A 19,739-nucleotide genomic window follows, 5' to 3' on the forward strand; every position below is an offset into this window, starting at 1 on the left:
GCTAAATAAAACTAGGCACTAAACAACAGATCGTAATCCCTAACAGCTGTAGTTAATAAAGACATTAACTGCAGTTATGATTTTAACTATCTACCGTTTAGATCACAAACAATTTAACCAGTCCTGAAACTAATGCCTCTCATATTTTAAAAACCATTAGTGGTAATTATGAGTTACTAAATCACCTCTTATATAAAAAAAAGAAATTACAATATACGGAGATCCCAAGCTCTGCTAACCAGATGTGCACATAAATCCACCTGTGAGTTTTTCCATATGGGAAAAGTACTGGATTAATCAAAATAATATTTACAAGGCACGCAGAGCCAGACAGATGAAATTCTTAGCCGTCACGCAAGCGAACATGGACCCAACGAGGCGGCACATGATGGTTGAATGATTCGAACCAGAAAAACTCCCGACAAGCGAAATACAATTACATGGAAAATCAGACTGTTTTCGCCGAAGGAGTGAGTAGGGTGGGAATGATAAGTGAATTTTCCTTTCAACAGGTAGAATAATGAAAAATAATGCCACTTTTTTTTTTTGGTTTTTACATATGTACATATAAAATGTGTAATCAAAAAGGTAAGCTATATGATATGTAGACCCGGAGCTGCGGACTGCTTAGCGGGTTACCAAGGCTCCAGTTCGAAAAGCAGGAATAGAAACGCGGTTTTTAGTCAGTAAGAGTTTGACACTCTCTCATGCGTCAACCAAGGTGGGAGAAGTCAATGAATAATTTTCGTCCCTCAAAAAAAGCTACATGACATGATTGTCATATACCTCATTACATTTTATAAAATCTAGTTTTGTAAGACACAAACCACTAAACGAGAGAGGCCTTACTCCTTCTATGACTTTGTGATTAGCTGATCAGAAGTGCGACGAAATTTCAACGACACATGACAAATATGGAAAATTCATAGACGATTGACTATACAAATCCTACATCGCACATGTGAATAAACAATTGGTTAGCAAAAAGGCCGCTAGCTGTCTGTTCCCTAAAGAGTGACACCCACTTCAAAATTATTGATCTTAATTCTTAGACAAAATACGTCTAAAGATATACATGGTTCGTTTAATCTGTTTATAGGTTTTTTAGACTACGTCTTCGAGCTCATTACGTCTTACCTAAACAAATCTTAATTACTTCGGAAAAGTTAAAACCTAATACAGACAACAATAGATCTCAAAATAGATTCTTTAATGATGAAAATTATTTACTCTCGTACAAAATCGATTAGTCTTTTTACTTAGAATGTACTAATTTAGGAGCAAAAGTCTTTAGGTCTATACCTAAAGACTTTTGCTTCAAAATTTTAATAGAAATTCTATACAAAATATAGAAGACGCAGTCAATGTGAGACCAAAATAGATGTTTTTGTTTTATTCAAGAAATAAATACATTCACTACTATTTTAGCTCAGATCTCGATAAATTATGAAATCAGATTAACTAATTTGATCAGATAATATCGATTTATCAGAACATCTAAACCAAGGCTGTCTGGGTGGAGAAACTAGCTTTACTTTAATTAATAGGTCTGTGGTACTTTCAGTACGAATCAGTAAGATTCAGCTGAAGCAAGAATAATTCAAAATTGGTGTGAGGACTGCCCAATCTGATAAAAAAGGGACTCGATAAAAACGTCATTTCTTTTTTTAAATTAAATTTATGTCTGGCATAAATAACTTAGTTAAGGAAGCGTTTTCTTTTCTTACAATTAAATTGATTAAAGGACGGGATCCAAGACAATTTGTTCTTGTTCCAGGAACGCATCTGGCTTAGCTGTCCTGGTTAGCCAGGATTGTAAATACTAGGTTATCAGAGTGGCTTGAAATATGTAGATAGTGAATAAACCATCGCAATTAAAATTCACATTTCACATTAAAAACACTTCGATCTTTGTCTCTTGGCACGGTGGCTGGGCAACTGGCTGCTGCGCAACGCGTAGCGAATTCGATTCCCCCACGGAATAACTTTTTGTGTGATCAACTTGTTGTTTCGGGTCTGCGTGTCATGTGTATGTGAACTTGTATGTTTGTAAATGCGACCACGACACAGGAGGAAATCCTAGTCTGGGGCAACATTTTTTTAAACACATCTTCGTTCTTTGTCATCTTTTGAATATGTATGCATTTTGTTAAGGAAAAAATAAGTACCTATTTATGGAAATTAATGGCCAAAATATTATTTTCCGTCAGACAATTTTTCATTTATAACAAAATGTTTTGTGTACGGGAACCTAGTCGTAAATCATGAATGCTTTTGGCAATGGGCGGATAAATCATGAATGTTTTGAAAAACTAACTTTTACGTGCTTCGTAGAGACTCCAGAATGGATATCCATTCATCATATGAAGAGGGAGAAAAGGTTTTCGTGTGGATCAGAAAACGGTTGGCAATAAATGTTCTCTGTTGTCGGTGTTTTTTCAAGGTCATGAAAAATGGTTGCGATTTATTGGTGTTTAGAGTGTATCGTTGTATGTATAAATGGTGGTAGTTTTGGAGGCCCAGAGCTAGTTTTTTACGAGACCAACACCATGTTTCTGATGTATAGTCACAGTATAATACAATGTTAACAGTGAGCAAATTCAATATTTTTATCGAAACGGCAAAATGGTTAATTTTTTATGACATGTCTGGCTTGTGACATCATCAAAATTTTATGACAATAGGCATACTAAACTTATTTTCTAAAAATGGTGATAAAAGTATTAAAAATGAATGTTTTATTGATAAGTCGAAATAATTTATTTTCATACAAGAAACCTAACCTGTGGTTCGGCGATCTGATTGGCGTTTCCAAGTTAACCAACAAATCAGAGCGCTAATCTCGGTAACATTTCACTTGCGTAAACGTAAAAACATACTCATACTAGGTATGTTTATTCTGATCCGGAGCTGCGGACTACCTAACGGGTTTACCGGGGCTCTGGTTCGAAAGGCAGGAGTAGGAACGGGGTGGTTTTTAGTCAGTAAGAGTCAGTCTGACACTCCCTCTCGCCTCGTCCAGAGCGAGAGAAGTCATTGGATGATTTTCCCCCCTCAAAAAAAGCTAGGTAACATTTCGATTGCGTTAACATAAAAATATACTACTCATACTAGGTATGTTTATTCCTAACCGTAATTTGACCGGTTGGCGGGGACACGATCGTCGATCGTGACAACTATTTATAGTTGACCGCGAGCGGTTTAACAATAGTGCACCATTTTGTAAATGAACGCTATTTATTCTGCACGCATTGAGCTGACGTAATTGATTACTATCCTCTTTTATTACAATGTGGTTTATGTTCTAATATTGGAAATAACGCAGACAATAATATGATTCAATAGTTCATATTTACTTATTTATTTAGATCTTCATGCACATAAAAGTACACAAGGTGAGCTTAATGCCGTAGGCATTTTCTACCAGCCAAACCTTTGGGTGATGCAAAGACAAACCAGTGGTAGGTGCACGTATTTATTTATTCAAGACTAGCTTTTTTGAATGAAGAATATCATCCCATGGCTTCTGCCGCTTTGGGCGCGGCGAAAGAGAGTGTCAGACTCTTACTAACTAAAACCCACCCCGTTCCTACTCCTGCTTTTCGAACCGGAGCCCCAGAAACTCACTAGGCAATTCACAGCTCCAGGACCAATACAAATTGATTTTTCTAGATCCTTTCTGGGAAAGTAACCATTATTTTTTACTTGTTCTATCTTCCATTTAAAGCCTTAAATCTACCTACCTAGTCTTAAATCATCGTTTAACCATTAACCATTAGTACCACTTCGATACCTATATTCAAGAGAAAATAAATCCCAAGTATTTCAACTCAGTACGGTTGCTAAGCAGACCCAAAAATAGTACCGACATCTAGACTTCAATAAGTACCTGCTTTCGATCAAGAAGGTAAATTGAGGATGTTAGATAGATAACCTAGTTTATTTCAGCTATTTTCGTTTTGTGCTAACACTTTGACAGTCAGGATGTTACACGTTTTTTCGTAAAGGATAAGGCTGCTGTTTCACCAGAGATGTGCTATGCTATGTTGCTGTAGAAGCGTTTGGCACCCACCAATCATATTCATTGGTACACATAGAATAGCACTAGTGGAAACAGGCTCAGCTAAGCTATGGTTTTTATATGGAAAGATGCGTGCAATGGATGCATGCTATGGATGGTTTTTCTACTAACGATACATAGCACACTTGACCTACGCATCTTCCTCGTGTAGCTACTTTGAGGCGAAAAATCTTCATAGCACATATGACATGTACCGCTACATAGCGTATGTAGCAGTATCAGCTAACTTCTTCTGCCTCTCACATAAATGTCAACAAGCAAAAGAAATTAATTGAAATATAAATATACCGTTATGCTTAACTAATTCAAATTATTCTGATTGTAAAGGCTCCAACACACTCGATTCGTCTTGATATTTGAGCATTTGTAGGTAGATTTCTTTCGTATTATTCTTTTATTATGAAAATCGAGTTTGAAAAAGGATCTTCGAAATAAAATATTTGAATATTATTTTCGTGGATAGCGTTCCAATCACAATCTATCAATACAATGAGATCTAATTATTATTCTCAGAGACTAATCCCGACAATCTTCACAATAAACAGCATAACTTGTTTTTTTATGGTATAAGCCTGATGGTAAGCAATCGCTGCCGCCCATGGACACCCGGAACTCCAGAGGCGTTACAAGTGCGTTGCCGACCTTTTGGGGATTAGGAATTTGAGGGTTGTTGGGGAATCGGGGATTGGGAAGATTGGGAAGGAGAGTAATTGGGCCTTCGGTAACCTCACTCACACAACGAAACAAGTGTTGTTTCACGTCGGTTTTCTGTGAGGCCGTGGCCTGTGATCACTCCAGTCGAGCCAGTCCATTCGTGCTGAATCATGACTCTCCCCTTTAAACCTTTGGGGAATAACGACCAACATAATATATTATCAGGGAGTAATTAAAAAAACCACTAAATTGCTCTTGGCTTGACAAATTCAGGGTAATTCATAAAATGAGGTTCGTTTATTAAAAGAGTTGTCAACTACAGACAAACCATTTACAACCTAATTTCAAAGAGTATAAGGCTATTACTTAATTGGCATTCAATCAATTACATAAATATTGGTCCAGACGGGCTAAATGATTGATGGAAAATGGAATTTAATTACGGTATATTTTTCATACAATATTGGGTCAAGTGTCAGTCTTTTATTTATTTTGGACTCTGTCTAAGGGTTATTTAAGTCGTTATTTCATTGGTCTCAAGAGAGTCTACCTTGCGAGATTTGATTGCATTTTAGTTCATTGGTTTTAGAAAATGTTATTAGCTTTTAGAAATGTTCAGAAGCTAATAGGTCTGAGTCTAGAATTGTGTACGGTACCCATTAATAAAAGTGCCAATAAAGCCCGATGTAGCCTCTAAGAGACAAATTCCTGTAAATAAATCTTAGAAAGTTCACTAACGCCTACAGCCTCGGGAAACAACAAAAGTAGTTTTATTTCATCTACGACATTGCTTTTTTTCATAAATAAAGTGGTTATTTTTTATAAATCGAGGTCGATTTTACTAAAATTCTCCCATTTTCGTCCAGAAAATACTACAGTGGTTAGGTGATCAGCTGCTGTACAACGTGTCACCGGTTCGATTCTTCAACAGGCATCTATGCCATATGCCTTGTCAAGAGAAGCAGATTATTAAGAGCAGCTGTTTTGACTTGAGCGGTAAATCAGACCCATGTGCGGTTGTCTCGAAGTTTTGACTGTAAACTCAAGCAACTAATCATATCGCAAATCCTTCTTCCGAGTGTTAGTAGGGTAATCATGGAATTGTTATTTTAGCACAGCATATTTATTGTCGTATTAAGTGGTACAAAACAGGATAATAGTAAAATGGGGGTTCATTTAAACATTCATCCGATCTATTCCAGTATCAGAGGGCTTTGTCGGAGTTTGTTTTACCTTAAACGAGATCGAAACGAGACGGATTTGGCCACTCCAATGAGCCAACCAATCACAGCGCCAAACGCGCTACTGATTGATTGGTTCATAGCTGGTCAATCAGATAGCCGAACGCGGTCCCTTTTCGATCTCGTTCAACGAAAAATACGCACGTACTAAGGGTACAGGTTTATTAAAATTAACGGTTTACATTTAAAAATTATAACAAACGACCTGACATTTACATTAAATTAATTTAATAGAATTATCCCTATCATTGGAATAAAGAAGGTATCTTAAATTACATTTAGGTAAAAAAGTACGGAATCGGTATCAAAGGCAAGGTAATAAGTCAGAAAATACGTAATCTTATTAAGTTGAGCAGTCTTATTTAATTGGAGTATTTATCCTAAGTTATTTTCGTCAGCTTATACAATTTCTTAGAAATATATTATTATGGAGATTTATTTTTAGCGTTTGGATACATTAGTCTGTTATAACAATACCCTTTTTCTACATACAATATATATGTTAAACTGATTTATCTTTACCCAGGAAGCTTCGGACTGTATATTTGTATAAGCAGCTTAAGAACTTATGACACGTCTAAAATATCAGGAAAGGTATTTTTGTAGTATTCTCTGTTAAAATGTTTAATTTATGATTGAAAGTCATCAGCAAGAAAAGACATTAATTATTTTGTCACTTCCTCGAAATCAAATGTTTTAAGTCGATTAAGAGCCGATTTTTCATCACCAGATAATTTTTATTCATTAGATTTAAATTGACATCTGACAATTTCTTTATTGAAAAATTGACAAAAGTTATTCCTTCAATAAAGTTACTGGCGATCGAAAAATTGGCCGTAAGAATACAATAAATATAGGTAAAACAAAGGCTTCTTCTTCAGTCTTTGCCTAATAATTTTGTATCTAAGCGAAGTATTGCTAAAGAAATAAACTGAACCATGAAAATGACCGAATACTAGAAACTCACAACCGGAGATTACAAATACGCCTTTCATTGTATCTAACTACTGAGATTAATTTAAAACAGTGATTGTCAAACTATACAATTACTATGCTATTTTTTATGACCACAGTGATCACGTGCCGCCGTGCACAGCAAAGCTTAGCAGAGATACATGTCTTCCTAGGGATGTGCCGTAACAGGCGTTAGATCGTGGAGCCTCCGGGGCTAGGTCTACTAGAGAACCCTTACAGGTGAAGGTTCCCAAGTCTTTCTCCCCAAAAAGTTAGGCGACACTTGAAGGTTTCAATGAAAAAAAAACTTAGTCAAATTGGTCAGTTTAGGCTCCATGAAATAACGAAAATAACTACATACAATACAATCGAGCATGCCGAAAGTCATCTCAGATCAGAAACAGATAATTCATTCTTCGAAATAATACAATACTTTGACAACCACTGATCAAGACACAAATTGCTTACACGAGGATTCAAATTGATACCATTTACAACGTCTTTAGAAACGGTTTTATGGCCAAAATAATAGGTTATTACACTAGTTTCGAATACAAATGTCAAAAGTGAATTTATATGTCTCGATTCTGAGAAGGTTCAACGCGTACTCGTTGTATGCGCGTTGTTATTTAGTTGTAACTTATTTCTATTTTGATTTAGGTTAGTTTTTTTTATATATTGGTTTGTTTTCCACGGACTCAAGTCCGTGCCCTTGTCATACAATTGCTTACAGTTTTATAGTCAAAAATACTTATTTTAAGGATACTGAGGTTTAGTTTAGTTTTTATTTTTAGTTTATTAAAATGTTGCTGTAGTTGTTCTATCGAACATTGTATTTCTAAATTTAAAAAAAATGAGAGTAGAAAACAAATCTAATTATTAGCCATTTTCAGGCATTACAAACGAAAAAACCTGTTTTCCTTTTGTAAATACTTTGGTCTAAACCTTTTCAAACCGGCCTGTAATTGGATTTTTCTTTTGTGTATCGAATGCAAACACAAACACAATTTTCTTTAATTAAACACACCAAATCAAGAACTACACACGTGACACTAGGCTCAGAAGTCGATGGACAAAATTAAACAGTTGCAACAAAACAGACGCGTTGTTTTTTACACGCAGTGCTAAAACGATAGATTAAAAACATTGATTAAAATCTTAATCAAACTGCCCCTTATAATCCTTGCTTAGTGATGTCCAAAGCCAATGCTTGTAGCTTAATCTTTCTTTATGTTTCGCATTAAGAAAGATTTTATCCCAATAAACACATACATTATAATCTTTCGGAAATTCTATAAGGATTTGTTGATATGGCAAAACATAATGAAACTGTAAATAATATTTTACCACCTTATATAACATACGTTTTTAAGAAATAAATGTATTTTTATCTTTATAAGATTGCTAGAAATTACTATAAAATCTATAACAAATTTCGACTGGGGGCAAAGCCCTCGATGTAAGAATAATCCTGATCCCTTTGCCTAAAATCATTAGACCGACAATACGATCAGTTTACACTCCAACGCTCCCAGAATTTGACGTAAACAATATAAATGGTATTTAGCAGTAAGTACGTAATTCCAGTGGGGTGTCATTCATCTGGAAATGTACCTAATGAACGTCTCGACGACGGTGGCTAGCCGATATTCCGTTTCCCAAACCGATTCTATTGGATCGTCAAATTGAAAACCGAGCTCTCGAACCTTCGAAAAATTACGAAATTGATGCTAGAGATTTTTTAAGTAAAATATTTCGTTTGAAGATAAATAATAATTATGGATTTTTTTTTGTTTTTGGGTTGGTAGAGCATTTATATTATCCTTTAAAAATCTGATGCACAAAGCAATTGTCCATAATGGTATCATACATGTAGAATTTGTATATGGTGGATTTAATGCTACGATCTAAAATATTCACTTCAAAAACAATCTTACTCATATTTCAACAATTATAACTTCTCCAAAAACTTTATAATTTCAGCAAATAATAACAATTTATAATGAAGCCAGTACCAGGTAACGTAAGCTAGTTAATTCGATTTCTGAAATTAATTTAATATACCTATAATTCCTTGACCTAACCACATTGGTTCTAGAGAAAGTTAATACGTCGCCGCACCTCCGCTGCTAAGCTAGTAGAGCTTTTCTCCATTAATATACGTGAGTAAATCGTGATTTTTAGGTAACATGATATACGTCTACAACTGTCATTAAAATCAATGTCTCACCTGTGGAAGACTGCATAGTAGAGCGATGATCCATGCAAGAGACAGCATTATCTTGCTTCTCTTTCTTGCAATGGGTAGCCTTAAAGGATAGAGGATGGCGAAGAACCTGGAACAAAAAAACGAAAAACTTGATTCTTACAATAAATTTTTATATTTTTTTAAAGCTAATCTATATAAATTATTTGACTATATAGAATGGCTGGTAATTATTGAACAATCTTGAAACACGTAATTACGCACCACGCGCGTACAATTCTTCAAAAAACTACTAGTCTTCCGATAAAGCGAGCGCGGGCGCCTCGCTGCTAACAGCTGAAGAAACCACGCAGAAGTAGCTAGTGGAAGAATATATAAGATAATATAGGCCTAATTATACACTCAGTTCAAGCAAACCTACTATGAGTCTCTGAGCAGAGAAGTAACTATTGACGATAGAAGAGTTTTTAGTATAGTAACACGTTTTTTAAGTCACAGAGGATGTTGGTGGCATGTACTCAGAATTAAGACACGTGAAAACATAGAAACACGGGTAAGACAACACTAGAATTTCTACGTGATTTTTATCAAGAACGTGTTGGCAATGTGCACGTGTTTGTAACTACTTGTATGTAGTCATTATTTTGATGATGTATGTACAGTATTACGGCTACCGGAAAGAATAAGGCCGGCTGATTACCTGAAGGTAAGCAATCCCCGCCACCAATGGACACCCAAAACACTAAAACCGGTTTTGGGGGTCAGGTGTTAATGGGTTGTTGGGGAATCGTTATTGGGAAGATTGGGAAGAGGGGAATTAATAAGAAAAGAAAAATATTGGGCCACCGGTAACCTCACTCACACAACGCAAGCATTGTTTCACGTTGGTTTTCTGTGAGGCCGTGGTATCACTCCGGTCGAGCCGGCCCATTCGTGACACTCTCCCACACTTAAAACGATATTTAAAAACGAGTAAGTGGTGTTATCTAATTAGTACTTTCAGGTTTGATCTTACAGGTAAAATGTTTAGTGGAGTAATGATGTAAATAAAAATATCCATTAGCCATACGTTTTAGATGTTCGGGTCGTTCCTAATATAATAAAAATAATGAGGAAGTCAACGAACTTTATACTTCAAAACATATATTTCTTCTTTAGGTATTAGAAATGTAAACGTTTATTTTATTTCGATTTTGAACCTTAGATATGAATAAAATAAGATTTAATATAACAAACGACTTAATATAAAAACGTTAAGGACTTCATATACGGTATACACCCGTTCCTATACCTGGATATATAAATAAAACTTTATAGACATTTTCAACTCTATTTGCTAATATAATTATGGATCAAAGTACCTACTAGTCTACTTGTATTTTCCCATTCCATTCAATTACGACATCAAACAATTTAAACAGTTTAAATTCTTTGACAGATTCTCAAGAAACTACTAACGTAATAAATTACTTAACTTCGTAACCATCTTGTTCAATTTACGCTAATAAAATTTGAAATTTTCATTTTGAAATAAAATAAAATTTTACGAGGAATAGGGAAGAAAATATAAACTTACTGAGATTATGCTGGGATGGCCACAATAGAGATAAGGGAAGAATGAACCAAAACCACATTAAAAAAACATCATCACAGACAATTTCCTATTAGAAAGTGTCTTTAAAGGATTGAATACATTAGAAACCTGTTGGTTACAAACTTGTAAAAAATACTCATCAAGATTACACTAACAGCATATAAGTGCAATTTTTCGCACGAAGATTTGAGGTTTAATCACCAGGCTTGCTCAATGCGGGTTGGGGATTAGGTTAGGTTTCCTCACGACGTTTGTCAGTGGTGTCAAAATAATCTGAAAAAGTACATATAGCTCGGAAAACGTCACATTGATATTTGTCGTTGGCTGGTTAAACCTTCGGGCCACCACAGCATTTAAAAATACACCAAGACTTTTATGAAGTTTTTTTCCAGTGAAAATAAGTGGTACCTTAAAAATACCACCAAAACTGTTCGTCTGACAGAAAAAAAAATAAAAGCCAGTAAAAAACTGCGGCTGAGCATCGCTAGTGAATGTAGGAACTTTTTACTGATTTCTTTTTAGTAGCGGGCGACGGCAAAATATTTTATCAAGCCTACGGTTGCACGAGTGATTTAAAAAATCTGTTGGTTTTTCCCTGAACCTCGTCCAAAGCGGTTTACAGGGTTTTTGCTAGCAATTTGATCGCATATAACTTCACTCATATATACTAGCTTTGACCGCTGTCAAATTGCTTTTCACTCTATTGGAAGTGAAAACTTCGTAGTTAGTCATTTTCTGTGATTTTTGATATACCTTTTTAAGACTAACTGATGCCCACGGCTTCGTTCGCGTGGATTACGGACTTATAAATATTGTAAAAAATATTACTTTGGTGTATTGTATGTAATATTCATCATTATGCATGTTATAGGTTGATTCAATATTACGAACAGACGGTCCTCAAAAAGCTTCATCAATTTTATGACAGTACAACAATTTTATGAAATAAAAACTCGCTTTATCAATATACCATACACAGAAAAGCGCATGTTACCAATAGTTATTCGAAAACCGACCATGTAGCATCGAGGTAGAGCACCATATTTTATTTGCAAGCTGAGATAATATGAATTCCCAATTTCTGGACGGTATGCTTTGAAAACGGAATTTGATAACTTTGACGTTTGATCCTATTTTGTGGAGTAGAATATCTTCTAGTATTGTTTTGTCCGGAATATTTTGACATAAAAACAACTATTCTGGAATTCATCTAGACTCAATTAGATCAACTGGTGTGTCAATTGTGTATAGATTTTTTTTTAAGGGGAAAATTATCCAATTATTTCTCCCGCCTTGGGCGAGGCGAGAGAGAGTATGACTCTTACTGACTAAAAACCACCCCGTTTCCTACTCCTTCTTTTCGAACCGAAGTCCTGGTAACCCGCTAGGCAGCTCCGAATTGCGTATTAGATAATGGCAATTGCTGAAATTTGATCCAAGTGTCGCACAAACGTTATTGGGGATTTGGATGTCAAAATTTAATACGAGTATTTCACGGAATCTGGAATTGCACACGATATGTGTCAACATGTGGGTGTTACATTGACTTATGATTAGTATAAGCAGAGTTATCCCTTCGGGGAATAAACGCGATGTTATATTGTAATGTTATTTTCGAAGAACAGACCATAAAATCACGTATTACTTGTCAATTACATTTGTGCCACGGCTAAGATGTAGTTACCTCCTCAGATACTAGAACGATAGACGCGATAAATAGTTTGCGCTTAACTCTGTTTGCTGTGTAACAAACGAAGAGAAATTCCTAGTAAGATTTATTAAATAAGTAAATTATAGATAGAATACTATCGTCTATCCGAACGGTAGCAAATTCTGGTTGATACTTTATTGAATTATAGGTTGATCGTCTTTCTCAGTCACTGTACCTGTAGATTGTAATTTACGTCGTATTTATTTTATATAAAAAGTCTATTTAGGAAAAGCACAACTTCAACAAAAGGTTAAAATGAAATTGTTGCACCCCGTGGCATACTCGAATTATGGAATCATGCTAACCCAGAGTGTGTGAGGTGAAATTACTATACCAGGATGATTTAAGTTAGTAAAAGCATAAGTATATAGATTTATAGACTTTGTTGTTACTGTAGAAGTGTAGAAAAAAAAACATTTTTTTTTCTAATACATATCACATATTCTAATCCAGTAATCTTTTTTTGAAGTCAGTAATGTTTCTAGACTTAAAAAATAAACTTTATGCCACTCAAAAGCAGAGCTAGTAGGTAAAACCTTTTCAAGCCAAAACATTACTTATAATAATTTATGATCCATTCTGTACAGATTCTGTATTCTTAGAGTTCTGTAGTTTGACCTTGAAATCCTATGTTACACAAGAAAGAAAAACTTTGAAGGAAGTACTAATAAAGAGCTCATTTGTAAAGACGTTCTATAACTTAATTTTTATGTTATCTGCTTACTCGCGTAACTGATTAACGAGGAACTCGACTAGTTTCAGGCCGTGCTAGATGCTCATATTCATGAGCAGAATTCCGCAACACACGATGCGGCGATTGTCGTGCTGCTACTGAGTACTCAGTGCTTATGAATATGAGCCTCTAGTATGGCTTGAAACTAGTAGAGATCCTCGTCAAACAGGTATGTGAGTAATCTGGTAATATATTAATTAACTTTCTATAAGCTCCAAAGCTGACGCTCAATTAACTTTACCTACTAACTATTAACTATGGAACCACACGGCGACGCTAGTAAGTAGTGCGACATCACCGCGTCCGCGTACGCTGCTCATGAGGAAGAGTCCCCCTGTGACTCGAAATTAGTAGAGATCGCTCTTTTTATACTACAATGCACAGTACCAAACAAGTTTACTATGTTCTAGTTAAATGATTTAACAATAGTTTTGACATCCATATTTTTTTTGGGAAAATCAAATTTTAATAATTGCTTGTTATTAAAACTAATTCATAGTTCTATGCAGTGTAGTAAAATTATACTTCTAATCATGTGTATTGAAACGAGAAAAGATTCTTCAGAAAAAACATACCCTAATATTAAAATTTCGTGCCAGGGAAATATCCAAGTAAAGAATTTTCTAGGTATAATGCATAAAAAGCTAGTCATGGTTAGTACAAAAGGCAAACTCAAACCAATTTTCGTATTATTAAAAAACTTTCGCCCTGACAGCTGTACAGAGAATGTAATACGCTTTCTCATAAATGGTGTCCAAGGCTTCGATGATCGACCAACGAGATTACATGAAAATGAGCTTTTTGTGGGAAATATCCAGCATTCGGACGAGACCCATAGCTCTGATATCGGTGGCAAAAAATAAAGGAAATTTAATCTAAAGTTGGGGTATGTATTTGCTTTCGGTATATCGGCAGTGTAATAAGTCAAATGGTCAAATCCCTACCTCTATCAACTGTCATGTTGGACGACCATATATTAAAAGTGCTATTGAACATAATATATGTCTACGTGTCTTTTACTTCTACGGAGATCTAGGTAGAAATATGGTTCATCATCATCATTATCATTATATCTACTGCTGAACATAGGCCTCCCCCAATAATGAGATGTGCTTATTATAAGAGAATAGATAGCGTGGCAATATTTTCTTTCGGGCCGTATTTAATATTTAATGTGTTGTATGCGTGTTTTTGAAGGATGCATGCATTCGCCAAACGACACGACGTGGATAGTTACCCTTAGATCCAATAATATGTTAACTATTGTATAGTGGGTTTGACATTTAATAATTATTTAACTTGTAACCGAGCTTAAGCTACCACGACTTCACGGAAAACCGTCGAAAAACAACGCCTGCGTTGTGTGAGTGACGTTACGGGAAACCCAATTATCCCCCTTCCCAATCCCCGATTCCCCAACAACCCTTAAACTCCTAACCCCCAAAAAGCTGGCCAATACTGTTTTCTAATAAAAAAGTTGCACATGCGTATAGCGAAGGTACTATGTTTTGTAATTTTTTCTAAAATCTTAACTTAACGTGTCTTTCAACCCAACCTGAAGCTACGGACTACCTAGTGAATTACCGGGGCTCCAGCTCATAGAGCAGGAGCTCCGGTGGGTTTTATTTAGTTAAGAGTCTGACACTTCCTCTCGACGACAGACAGATGATTGTCCCTCCTCCAACTAACAAAAACAAAAAAAAAAGTGGCTTCTTACACCTTTTCCGATTGTTTATTTGCTTTAAACCTAATAGAAACAATCTTCTACCTGAGTAAATATTTATTGAAATGTTATATGATAATTTAAACAATACAATTTTGATACGGTATCTTCCAAAACATGTTGTTTGTTAAAGTACCCCAAGAGCGAGTTTCTAGGAATTTGACGCAATGTTTGGAAATTCATTCGAGGCGGTTTGAATGGAAAATGTATCTGGAAATAAGTACATTATAAATGGTACGGTATGTTGTACAAATAAAAATATTTTGTTTTATTCGAAGGGAAATAAGCGTTTCTTAGAAGTAAAGACAATTGCTTACAATGGAAGAATCTGTATAATTGTCCCATTATTTTTTTAACATTACTGTAACACTAGGGTATTCTCCTGAGTTGTGGGTGCATTTACATACATACTAGTTCACATACCTGACACCCAGATCCCAAACAAAAGTTTGTGGATCACACAAAGAGTTATGCTCCGTGCGGGAATCGAACCCGTTGCACGTTTCACGGAAGCCAGTCGTCCAGCCACTGCGCCAATCGTGCAGTCATATTTTGAGGGTTTACTTCCTAAAACGAATAAAAATCTTGTACTAGTTAAGCGTTTGGCAATAGTCTTACTGAATAGCAACTAATTTTATAACTTAAGCATTAAAAAGTCAGTACACTACCTACTACTACTACACAAAAACGAGCAAAACTGTGAAATCGTTTTCTTGGAATTGATTCCGCGCTGTCTTGAGTGCTTAATAAATGGTTTTTTTAAAAAAGGGAACCGCCTTCTGTTTTCTTTACCGCCTCCATTTCAAGTCAGTTAATAAAACCTTCTCTTAAATCTGAAAAATACTATGCTGAAAACCGCATCAAAATCGGTTTAATCAAACGTGAGATAATCGCGCAGAAACATACCTACATACAGGTCAAACTGAGATCCTCCAAACTTTTGTAAATCGGTAAAAAAACACAAACATGTTCTTACGTGAATAACGTTGTAGGTACCTAGTGTTTGGATAACACTAAGCTGGTAGTATGACGGGAAATCACGAATGTACCAACAACGTAACAATTCAATTTAATCTGAAATAATGATTCACGTAAAATGGTCGAGCTATTCATTTTTATTGGCTTTCGTTTATTATTATTTTTTGTTTAACATCGCCAGAACACGATTCTGTTTCGAAAAAGTTCAGGTAATTGGATGCTGTGAAGTAGAAAAAGGAGATTTTTATCACATTTTCGGTTATGAAAAGATGAAAATATGTAGTACTAGGTGCCCACGACTACGTCCGCATAAAATAATGTCGACAGAATTTGGGTTGTTGATTTTTTTCTAAAATATTTTTTTATAAAATTTAAGTTACTCCTTATTACATTAGCTACTTGCCAATAAAAGTCCCGTCAGAATCGGTTGAACCATTTCCAAGATTAGCCAGAACAAACAGACAGAATGGATAGAGATTTAAAAAAATGTTATTTTAGTGTATCTATCGTATGTAGGTATATTCATATGCTTCTTACTACAAAGCGTTTGTTTCAATGTTACTCTTATGAACCCGACTCTTTCCAACTGCGATCTCCAACACTGACAAATGTGGAGATCATGACAAATCCTCTCATGTAGTGTACCTGGACTACCACGGGAGCTGGTGTTGAAATTTGTAGTTAAAACTTCATTTTCTACACACCCATTTTATCTTATTCTACAAAATCCGAGTAGAAATGACTCCACAGAGGTTTATAGCTTGTATTATACTGAGGAAGTTCGAATGTGATATTCCCAAAGGTGTAATTTACAAGCGACACTTTCTGCAAACTAAGTACATATAAGGTCGGAAAAAGGAATCTTTATAATTCTTTTTACGTCGATTTTATGTTCTTTATAGATAGAAAAGACAGAAGTCTTTGGAATTCAAATATAAAATAATTTATTCACAAGACTATGAAACTATCAATTGCTTTGAGGATAAAGTATAATCAGAAATTCTTGTCGTCCTTTGCATAAAGTTTGCAAATATTTGGTGATTTTAGCATAAAATAATTCCAAGTTAATAATTGATTAATGAGATGGGTATTTTTTCTTAATAATCCAAAGCAGTAAGGGCGAGCTAATGTCATACACCGTGCTTCTAGGGGTTGGTACTCTAGGATAGACTCAATGTTTTAATTAAGAACCAATGAAAATAGACATCTCTTGTGCGATAATTATTGTTACCAATTATTGTACCACTTACCATCAGGTGGGCCGTGAGTTTTCTTGCCGCCATCGTGATAAAAAATAAAAAACAATAAATCAATATTAAAAAATAGGACAAAAACATACCGGTCAAATTGAGAACCTTCTCCTTTTTCAAATCAAATTAATTTTACTTCCTAGAAAAATGCTACATTACAGATAATACAATATTTTTTTTTTCGTAGTATCATTACAGATAATACATTCTTTTTTATTCAAAAATTTATAGGAAGCCGATTACTAATAAAATTACTTACCTATCAAGTGATATGCAGACCAAGACATTAGATGATAGGTATAGGCCAAATGCTCTTAGGACTAGGAAGAATTTGCAGGCTAGATTCCCAGCTAGCCACGCATTTGTTGTTCGCCAGCCAATCTGTAACAAGATATAAAAACTAATTAATTATCTCAAACTTTGTGCATACCTAAATATTAATTGTCAAGCCTGTCTCCCATTGGGGTAGGCAGAAACCAATGCCAATAGATGTTATTCTGGCATACTTCTGTCATTTTATTTACGTTAATTGATCAATCTCTCTATGCATTCACATCACAGCAACAGCCTATAAGTAGTATAAGTGGCTCCTGTTGACCAAAGGCCTCATCTCGCACGGAAATGGTTTGAGCATTAACCACCACGCTTGCCAAATGCGGGTCGGCGATTTCAAAAATTCAAACTTACAACTTGAAATTATAAACCCAGGTTTCCTCACGCTCCTTTCTTTTACCGTTTGTCAGTGGTATCTAAATAACCGTAGAAAGTACATACAACTCAGAAAAGTCACATTTGTATCAGACGCCTTCATGCATGAGAAGCCAACGTATTAAACCACTATCATTATCACCATCAAATGTTGTACTCAATCAGTCAATATCTTAATATCTATTATAATAACACCTTTGAGAAAATCCTAAACCACGTGTAAATAATAAAGATTATATTAAAAAGGTAGTTAAACCTCCATTCATTGTTCAAAATAAATAAAACGGTAATAAATAAAACGTGTATAGGTATTCTGTCTCTTTCACTCTCTACAACAAGCTCTTTCCCACTTCATGAGTCTCAGGTGTTATACCAGAATTGAATTAGGTACTTTTATTTCTGCGTCTTGTTTTAATAGAAACAGTGTATATTTTCTTTTACTTTGTTAGTTTTTAAAAGTCACTCGTCGTTCTAATGAAAGGTAGGAAATAAAAATAGTGTCGCATTAAAGTACTTAACAGAATTACAAGATTTCTCTCGAGACTTTGTGATATCTTTTTTATGGAATGGAAAGGTAAAGAGTAGATGGAACATCTGATGAAAGTGCGTTACGACACTAGTAGTTTATTCTATTTGTAGAAATAGAAAGCCGTCTCAAAACGGCCTCAGAGAAAACCAACGTGAAATAACGCTTGCGTTGTCTTTCGTTGTGTGAGTGAGGTTACGGGAGGCCCAATAACCCAATCTCCTCAATCCCCGATTTTCCAATAAATAACTCTGGCGATTCAGGTGTCCATTGGCGGCGGCGATTACTTACCATCAAGTTATCCATCTGCTCGCCGGTAAACGAGCTGACGGATTAATATTTATTTATTATATTTATTTATATGTAGCATAAAACCCATCAATTTAAAAAGTAACCTGTTATTCTGGAATAAGTTATCTTTTCAATGGTAAAAATGTTTCGCTTTTTCATAATTTGGAATAAAAAAGAAAATGTTACAGTAATAAATAAAAATATATACGAGTATTAACACAAATATGTAAGGTATAATAAATATGAAAAATAGTTTTACCCAGCTAAAGCTTTCTCTAGGCAACAGTTTTAGTACGTGTTAACAAAGCTAAGGTAGGAGTTACGTGTCTAGAGAATAAAGCTAAATGTATTAGTAAAACTGTAACTTTTATATTAAACATCTTATTGTATTGTATTCTCATTCTTATTGTACGACATAATAAGGGCCTAGGTTCTGAAGAAAAAAAATCCTAATGGTTAAAGTGATTTCACAGACGACCTAGCTACTTCCGCGCGGTTTCACCCGCTCTGTTTGACTACTGAATAAATGAACTATCCAATACTAACTATTCAATACAGATCAGTAGTTCCAGAGATGACTGTGAATATTCGAATTTTTAATATCATTTTAACAAGGAGACTCTTAGAGAGAGACTTTTTATGAGATTGTTGAACACGATATTTCCAGATTTTCTTTTACCAGATATAGAATTACTATTGTGCCATATTTAGTCATAATTGATAGGTGATTGACTTGTTTCTATAGAACTAATAGCTTTTCAATTAATGTACTTTAGAGAATAACTATAAATAGTTCGTATTCACTAAAGTTTCACTACAAAACAATGCTTTAAAAGCCAGTACTAATACAATTTGCCATTGTTTTTCACATTTTAACACAAAATCCATGTATAAAAATACATTTATGACTAAAAGCATTTTTAGACAAAAATAACTTCACCTGTTTTTGTCGTTAGGAAACCAAGGTTGTCTGAATTTGTTATTAAGACTGTAGAACGTAACTTTTTTACAGTTTTTTTAATTTAATTATTGTTTGATCTCAAGAAGAATTTTTGTTTCTTCCTTTGAACAGAACTTTGTTTAACGGCG

General features: G+C 34.8%; 1 protein-coding gene across 1 annotated transcript in view; it reads right to left on the minus strand.

Moving 5' to 3' along the window:
- The window catches only part of LOC118274328 (adipokinetic hormone/corazonin-related peptide receptor variant I), a 146,654-nt gene that overhangs the window by 55,239 nt on the left and 71,676 nt on the right, over positions 1 to 19,739 (minus strand). Inside the window, exons 2-3 of the mRNA XM_050707728.1 lie at positions 17,385 to 17,506; positions 9,161 to 9,266 (exon numbers count right to left, since the gene is read on the minus strand). Coding sequence (XP_050563685.1) covers positions 9,161 to 9,266; positions 17,385 to 17,506 — 228 coding nt within the window. The remainder of the gene's footprint in view (positions 1 to 9,160; positions 9,267 to 17,384; positions 17,507 to 19,739) is intronic.

The sequence above is a fragment of the Spodoptera frugiperda genome, chromosome 3 (genome assembly GCF_023101765.2).
Source record: "Spodoptera frugiperda isolate SF20-4 chromosome 3, AGI-APGP_CSIRO_Sfru_2.0, whole genome shotgun sequence".
NCBI lineage: Eukaryota > Metazoa > Arthropoda > Insecta > Lepidoptera > Noctuidae > Spodoptera > Spodoptera frugiperda.